Below are 9,658 nucleotides of genomic sequence, written 5' to 3' on the forward strand. Positions count from 1 at the left end.
GTGCAATGAATAAAAATGATATAAACAAGATGAATAAATATGAATATACCGTATAAAACATCTATAAAGCTAAAAAAACATCTAAGAATTTAGAATTTTACATTCAACCAATTTTCTAACTGTACGTGAATGCTCGTATGTGCAGCACTGAGTGCAGAGGATCTTCTGTATGATCAGAGGTCTGTCAGCTGGAGTGTAGACGTGCTGAGAGACATTTAGGATGTTGCAGTGGTTTGGAGAGTGGGATCAGTCCCGCTCGGCTGTAATGCATTCCTGAACAGCGGCCCAGGATTCTATGGTAAACAAAAGCTGGTTGTAAAGCCGGAGCCGGGCAGTAAATCTGGGCACTCTCTGGAAATGTTTCCATGGGGTTGAAGAGGCTGCGCTCAACAAGGAGGACGGAGAAGAAGAGGAGCAGACTTATGGACACGATGAGTCGCTTTCGAGAATGACAGAAAGATGGATGGATGGATGGATGGATGGATGGATAGATGGATGGATGAGTGGTTGGATGGATAGATGGATGGATGAGTGGTTGGATGGGTGGATGAGTGGTTGGATGGATGGATGGATGGATGGATGAGTGGTTGGATGGGTGGATGAGTGGTTGGATGGATGGATGGATAGATGAGTGGTTGGATGGATAGAGTACTGAATGGAAGATTAATTAAGGATGGAGAGGAAAGATACAAAGATGGATGGATACATTAGAATGATATTGCATGGATGAAAGGATGGATCGATAAAAAACAAAGAGACGGATGGATGTTCAGATGGATGGATGGATGGATGGATGGACGATATACTGAATGAAAAGATTCATAAAAGGACGGAAAGGACAGATAGATATAAAAATGGATGGATAAATTACAATGATGGATGGATGGATGGATGGATTGATGGATGGATGGATGGATGGATGGATGGATGGATGGATGGATGGATGGATGGATTGATGGATGGATGGATGGATGGACGGACGGACAGATAGATAGATAGATAGATAGATAGATAGATAGATAGATAGATAGATAGATAGATAGATAGATAGATAGATAGATAGATAGATAGATAGATAGATAGATAGATAGATAGATAGATAGATAGATAATATGCAAATATGCAGAGGGATGGATGGACCAATGAAAGATGGATAGAATAGAATTAGAATTAGATACTGGATGGATGAATAATAATAGATTGATGATGTATAGATGCAAGGATGAATGGATTAATGGAAGGAATAGATAATAGATAGAACAACAGATGGATGGATGGATGGATGGATGGATGGATGGATGGATGGATGGATGGATGGATGGATGGATGAAAAGGACAAATTTAAGTATGGATGAATAGATAAATAGAATGATATTGGATGGATCAATAATAAAGATAGAAGGATGGATGGTTTGATGGATGGATGGATGGATGGATGGATGGATGGATGGATGGATGGATGGATGGATGGATGGATGGATGGATGGATGGATGGATAAACAGACAAAAAATGTGATAGTGGATGGATGAATACTTAGAGTGACGATGGATAGATGGATAAAAGACTAAAGAGAAGGACAGATGGGTGGATGGATAAAATAATAAATACAAGAACAGATAAAAATGTATTAACGTGGTATCGCATATACCATATTTTGCAGTCTTGCCCACCTCTAGCAGAAACCGAGATCTGCCGCATCATCAGAAATAATAAAAACGTATCATAATGGTGTCAATATCAGTGATATTAGCCCTGTATTATCTTCTGCAGCATTGCCCACAGATAGCAGAAATGAAGATCTGTCACATTGTCAAAAATAATCTTCAAAAAGTATCGTATCGGTATCAAAATCAGCAACATTAGCCCTGTATTCACTTGGTATCGAATACCAAATTTGCAATATTTTCCACCCCGAGCAGAATCCAAGAAGATCTGCCGCAGTCAATAATAATTAAAAAGTATCATAATGATATCAATATTGTTAATATTAGCCCTGTATTTACTTGGCATTGGATACCAAATTTTCATCAACTGCATTATCAATTAAAATAAAAAAAGTATAATATTTGGTATTAAAATCAGCAATATTAGCCCTGTATGTACTTGGTCTCGCATACCAAATTTTGCAGTATTGCCCACCCCCAGCAGAAATCGAGATCTGCCACATTGTAAATAATAATTTTCAAAAAGTATCATATACGTATCAAAATCAGCGTTATGAGCCCTGTATTTACATGATATCAAATATTAAGTTTGAAGTATTGCAAACCCAAAGCAGGAACCAAAATCTGCTGCATGGTAAATAATTGTTTTACAAAGTATTGTATAAAGATCATTATTGTCAACATTAGCTCTTTCTTTACCTGGTATCGATACCAAAGTTTGCAGAATCACAACCTCTAGCAGAAACTCAGATCCGCCCCACAGTCAATAATTAAAATTATTGACAATGACAAAGTATCAGTGTCAATAGCGCTAATATTAGCCCTGTATTTACTTGGTATCAAATACCAAATGTTGCTGTATAGACCACCCCCAGCAGAAACCAAGATCTGCCGCATCATCGATTGCAATAATAAAAGTATCATAAACGTATCAAGATACAAATCAGTATCAATAGCGCTAATATTAGCCCTGTATTGACTTGCTCAATATCAAATTTTGCAGTATTGCCCACCCCTAGCAGAAACCAAGATCTGCCACATCATCAGTAACTATAATAAAAGTATCATAAACGCATCAAAATACAAATCAGTATCAATATTGGCGATACTAGCTCTGTATTTACTTGGTATCGAATACCAAATTTGCAATATTGCCCACCCCTGGCAGAGCCCAAGACCTGTTGCACAGTCAATATTAAAAGTATTATATTAATAATATTAATAACTAAAATTAATATTAGCCTTCTATGTACTTGGCATTGGATACCAAATTTTGCAGTATCATTTCCCTAAGGAGAAACCAAGATCAACTGCATTATCAATAATAATAAAAAAGTATCGTATCGGTATCAAAATCAGCAACATTAGCCCTGTATTTACTGGTATCGAATACCAAATTTTCAATATTGCCCACCCCTAGCAGAATCCAAGATCTGCCGCAGTCAATAATAATAAAAAAGTATCGTATTGATATCAATATTGTTAATATTAGCCCTGTATTTACTTGCTATCAAATACCAAATTTGTAACATTGCCCAACCCTAGCAGAAATCAAGAAAGCTCTATCTTTACCTGGTATCGATACCAAAGTTTGCAGTATCACTACCTCTAGCACAAACCAAGATCTGCCGCATTGTCAATACTTAAAATAGTCATGCTGATATTAGTCCAGTATTTCCTTGGTATCGAATACCAAATTTTGCAGTATCAGCCACCCCCAGAAACCAAAATCTGCCACGTCATTAAAAACAATAATAAAAGTATCATAAAAATATCAAGATACATCTTGGTATCAATCTTGGCTTCACTAGCCCTGTATTTTTTTGGCATCACATATAAAATGTTGCAGTATTGCCCACCCCAAGCAGAAACCAGAATCTGCTGAATTGTGATGAATAGTCTCTGATTTTGAGCACAACAAGCCTCAGATATACGATCCACTGACAGCACAGTGGCCGACCCCTACACTAAAGCCAGAGATGAGCACACGGTGACATCATCACCTGCTCCCGCATTCCCGACACTGGAGCGGCTGTTGACATCAGCACTCAGAATAGGCTCCGGGATTATTAGGCCGCGGCTCCTGAATCTGTAACTAATATCCAGACCCACACGGAAACCACGTGCACAGAAATCCACAGATTTTTAGCCCATCATTGAGTCTATTTATTTACTTACGTACAGTTGAAGTCAGAATAATCAGCCCTGCTAGTAAATTGGAAATCTTTTTTATCTATTCCCCAATTTCTGTTTAACGTTGAGAATAAAAATTTCAGCACATTTCTAATCATAATAGTTTTAATAACTCAACTCTAATAGGTGATTTATTTTATCTTTGCCATGATGACAGTAAATAATATTAGACTAGATATTCTTCAAGACACTTCTATACAGCTTAAAGTGACATTTAAAGGCTTCACTAGGGTAATTAAGGTAAAGTTAGGGCAAGTCATTAGGCAAGTCATTGTATAACAGTGGTTTGTTCTGGAGACAATCCCAAACTAATAATGCTTAAGGGGGCTAATAATATTGACTTTAAAATGGGTTAAAACAATTAAAAACTGCTTTTATTCATTATTATATAGGCTATATATACAGTACAGACCAAAAGTTTGGACACACCTTCTTATTCAAAGAGTTTTCTTTATTTCTTTATTCTCATGACTATGAAAATTGTAGATTCACATTGAAAGCATCAAAACTATGAATTAACACATGTGGAATTACATACATAACAAAAATATGTCATATTCGAGGATCTTCAATGTAGACACCTTTTGTTTTGATTACTGCTTTGCACACTCTTGGCATTCTCTTGATAAGCTTCAAAAGGTAGTCACCTGAAATGGTCTTCCAACAGTCTTCAATGAGTTCCCAGAGATGCTTAGCCCTTTTGCTGTCCAGCTCACTCCAAACCCTAAAATTCATAGTTTGTATGCCTTCAGTGTGAATCTACAATTTTCATAGTCATGTCCAAACTTTTGGTCTGTACTGTGCATATATATGTATGTATGTATGTATGTATGTATGTATGTGTGTGTGTGTGTGTGTGTATATATATATATATACACATAGTTGAAGTCAGAATTATTAGCCTCCCTAAATTATTAAACCACTTTATTGTACAGGTATAACGATGGTTTGTTCTGTAGATTATCGAGAAAAAAAATGTAGCTTAAAAAGGGCTAATAATATTGTCCCTAAAATGGCGTTAAATATCTGCTTTTATTCTAGCCGAAATAAAACAAATAAGACTTTCTCCAGAAGAACAAATATTATCAGACATACTGTGAACATTCCCTTGCTCTGTTAAACATAATTTGGAAAATATTTAAAAAAGAAAACAAAATTATATATATATATATATATATATATATATATATATATATATATATATATATATATATATATATATATATATATATAAATATATATATATATGTATATGTATGTATGTGTATATATATATATATATATATATATATATATATATATATATATATATATATATATGTATATATGTATATGTATGTATATATATATATATATATATATATATATATATATATATATATATATATATATGTATATGTATATATATATATATATATATATATATATATATATATATATATATATATATATATATATATATATATATATATATATATATATATATATATCTGCTATCTCAGATGCAGAAAACCTAGTTCATGCTTTTATGACCTCTAGGCTGGATTACTGTAATGCTTTGTTCGCTGGTTGCCCAGCATCCTCTATTAATAATCTTCAGTTAGAGCATAACGCAGCTTCTTACCAGGTCTAGAAAATAGGATTATATCACCCCAGTTTTATACTCCTTACACTGGCTGCCTGTTAAGTTCCACAGTGATTATAAAATATTGCTTCTTGCCTATAAGGCTCTAAATAATCTAACAACATAGCTAGCTATGGTTGGTATCACCTTGTTAGATGTCACTTTAAGCTGAATACTAGTATCTTGAAGAATATCTAGTCTAATATTATGTGCTGTCATCATGGCAAAGAGAACATAAACCAGTTATTTGAAATGAGTTATTAAAACTATTATGATTAGAAATGTGTTGAACAAAATATGTTCTCCATTTAACAAAAATTGGGGGAATAAAATATGCAGGGGGGCTAATAATTCTGACTTCAACTGTACGTTACTAATAATAAAAATGAATGCCTCTGCACTGGGGAAGCTGGGATCCTTCGTTCCTCATTACACTCTTTTTCTCAGACTTTCATGGCTCCGCTGATTTGCTTTCGAGGGTTTTCAGTGCATCACAGCTGCTCTTCAGCACAGACATCCGCTGGATTATTTCTGCGCTTATTATTTCCAAAAGCCCTCCAATCGCAGAGCGGAATTGCGGGGAAATCCCTCCACACGTCCATCCAGAACACAGCAGGCTTAAAGCAGAAGGAGAAGCGGAGTGCATTAGTGGCTCCCGGAGACGTGATAGTGTTACAAGTGTTTTTAAAAAAGCAAAAAGCCTCCTGTAGGTGAGCCAGAGGGTACATTCCATTCGGTTGTAATGAGCGCAGACACATAATCCACATCTACAGATCTTCATCCTCCGCTTATAGATCTCAGCACTTACGCAACGCAGCTAAAAGTAGATGTTGTCTATCAAGGCAATTTCAATTATGCACTAAAGCCCACACGCTTCATATTCCAGAGTCAGCGTTAATAACGTGGCCTTATTATTCACTCTGTGTGCTTCATTCTGTTCTGGTGACCACCTTTTTCTTTTTTTCAGGAACTAGAGCATGAGATCGGTCAAGAATGAATGTAAATTTAAAGTAAAAACACTCTAAATGTGTTTTTTTTATTCCATATTCACTTGCATTTATTGAAGATAAATAATCATGTCTATGAAGGGCACATACATCTGCAGAAGTGAGAGCAGATAAGAAGGAGCAAAGCCAGGAGTCGCTTTGTAAGCAAACATCAGAGCTTTGAATTTGATGCGAGCAGCAACTGGCAGCCAGTGCAAACGGATGAGCAGCGGATTGACATGTGCTCTTTTAGCTTCATTAAAGACCACTCGTGCTGCTGCGTTCTGAAGCAGCTGAAGAGGTTTGATAGAGTTAGCTGGAAGCCCGGCTAGTAGAGAGTTGCAATAGTCCAGTCTGGAGAGAACAAGAGCTTGAACAAGGAGTTGAGCTGCATGTTCAGATAGGAAGGGTCGGATCTTTTTAATGTTATAGAGTGCGAATCTGCAAGATCGAGCAGTTCTAGAGATGTGATCAGAGAAGTTTAGCTGGTCATCAATCTTTACTCCAAGGCTTTTCACCATTTTGGATGCAGTAATGGTTGCCCCATCCATCTGGATTGAAAAGTTAAGCTGTATAGTCGGGTTGGCAGAAACTTCAAGCATTTCTGTTTTCGAGAGGTTAAGCTGAAGATGATGATCTTTCATCCAGTGTGACATGTCTGGATCATCATGGTGAAAAGAGAGGTATAGCTGGGTATCATCAGCATAGCATAGCCTGTAAATGTCACTTTAAGCTGAATACTAGTGTCCTGAAGAATATCTAGTCTAATATTATGTGCCGTCATCATGCAAAGATAAAATAAATCAGATATTAGAGATGAGTCATTAAAACTATTATGATTAGAAATGTGCTGAAAAAATCTGCTCTCCGTTAAACAGAAATTGGGGAAAAAAATAAACAGATTTCAACTGTTTATATATACAGTATAACTGTTTATATATATATATATATATATATATATATATATATATATATATGTATGTATATATATATATATATATATATATATATATATATACATATATATATATATATATATATATATATATTTATATATATATATACATATATATACATATATATACATATATACATACATATATATATATATATAAAATTGTTCGTTTTTTTATTTTTATTATAACTAAAACAAATGTTAATCTGTTATGCTATAACAATTTTTGATTCAGCTAACAACAAATAATATTCCTCTCTCAGACACGATATGGAGAGCTGGAGCTTTAATAACAAAAGAAGCATTTAAAGATTTTTATGGAGTAAATATTTACAGAGCGCAGTGACTCACTGGGGAAGACGAGGCGGACTAACACACACACACAAGACTCAATGGAAAGGAATGTGTTGTGCTAGCGTGACGTCTCCAATGTTTACACGACAAACCGTCACGCAAACATGTGATCGCACACAGCGATACGTACAGCAACACAAAGCGCGCCTCGCCGCGCCACTCGCACAGCTTCCACAAAAATAACAAATATCCAACAGTATTTATTAAAGGTTGAGTGAACGTAAAACACACACATTTTTGCTTTACAACCCGTAATACCAAATACAACAGTGTGTTAGCTGAAGCGAGAAACACACTCCACTATGGTGTTTCACTCGTATGTAAAAAGAGACAAACACTACCAAAGAACATAATGAAATACTAGTCAAAATAATAACAATGAGCAGTCAGTACGAGCACGACTCAATCAATTAAAAACCACTATCAGCAAAATGACTGCATTATTTTCTATTTCTTCCGCTTCAATACAGACTGACAGACTTTTATAGAGACGTAAAGATGTCCTCCACCGCACTCAGTCCAAATAAAGGTTGGGAAAGTTTGAGAGAATCCAGACGGACGTGACTCCATCGGTTTTACTTCACAACTCACACTCAGAGTAAAGCGGGAACAGAATATCTCCTCAGATCTTGCGCTTCTTCCATTCTGGCTCGTCTTTGTCATCCTCTTCTTCCTCCTCTTCCTCGGCGAACAGCGGCTTCGGCTGTGTCCTGAACACAGAAACACAAATACAGTGTCACACACACATGCATTGGTGGTTTACGAGGACTCTCCATAGACATGATGTACTGGTGAAGTCAAAATGATTCGTCCTCCGGAGATTTTCTCGTTAAATGTTTCCCAAATGATGTTGAACAGATTCAGGAAATTTTCACAGTATTTCCTATAATATTTTTTTCTTCTGGAGAAAGTCTTATTTGTTTGATTTTGGCTAGAATAAAAGCAGTTTTAATCCATTTTAAGCTCAATATTATTAGCCCCCTTAAGCAATATTATTTTGGATCGTCTCCAGAACAAACCACTGTTATACAATGACTTGCCTAATTACCCTAAATTTACCCTAATTACCCTAGTTAAGCCTTTAAATATTCACTTTAAGCTGAATATTAGTGTCTTGAAGAATATCTAGTCTAATATTATGTGCTGTCATCATGGCAAAGATAAAATAAATCAGTTATTAAAACTATTATGATTAGAAATGTGCTGAAAAAATCTGTAACACCTTATTCTGATGGTCCGTTTGAGTATGAGTAGACTGTCTGCTTAATATCTGCTGCTACTGCTCCTTTAACAGACATTTAACTGACTATAGGAAAGTTTGCAAGTACATGACCCTAACCCCAACCTAACAGTCTACTTATAATCTAATGAGAATTAGTTGCAATGTAACTTAAACTCAACAAACGGACCATCAAAATAAAGTGTGACCAAAAATTTTTTACAGAAGTTGGGGGAAACAATATAGAGGGGTGCTACTGGTACTACAAGTGTTTCTATACTTGAGGGGTCCCCAAAACGTGAGGAATACACACACACACACACACACACACATTCATGCATCTGCAGCACACGTGCATCTGTATGAGGACAGAAGACATGATGAATCTGTGACAGACAAACACAGAGAGTACAAGAACATGACGCTCAGATTAATCCACTTCCCTACTGTCAGTCCAGCACAGCTGATTAAAACACAACATCTGCTGTGTAGCACTGAGGCACATGAGTACACACACACACACACACACACACACACACACACACACACACACACACACACACACACACACACACACACACACACACACACACACACACACACACACACACACACACACACACACACACACACACACACACACACACACACACACACACACA

At 35.9% G+C, this 9,658-nt stretch overlaps 2 protein-coding genes across 3 annotated transcripts in view; both read right to left on the reverse strand.

Moving 5' to 3' along the window:
* LOC141376283 (uncharacterized) overlaps positions 1–9,658 on the reverse strand; it is a 778,518-nt gene that overhangs the window by 90,239 nt on the left and 678,621 nt on the right. The window lies entirely within an intron of this gene.
* Positions 7,958–9,658, reverse strand: part of wdr70 (WD repeat domain 70) — a 107,268-nt gene continuing 105,567 nt past the window's right edge. For both annotated transcript variants that reach the window (XM_073914328.1, XM_073914327.1), the window contains exon 18: positions 7,958–8,487. In XM_073914328.1, the coding sequence (XP_073770429.1) occupies positions 8,400–8,487 (88 nt within the window). In that variant the 3' untranslated portion in view covers positions 7,958–8,399. The remainder of the gene's footprint in view (positions 8,488–9,658) is intronic.

This window comes from Danio rerio, chromosome 10, assembly GCF_049306965.1.
Source record: "Danio rerio strain Tuebingen ecotype United States chromosome 10, GRCz12tu, whole genome shotgun sequence".
Lineage (NCBI taxonomy): Eukaryota > Metazoa > Chordata > Actinopteri > Cypriniformes > Danionidae > Danio > Danio rerio.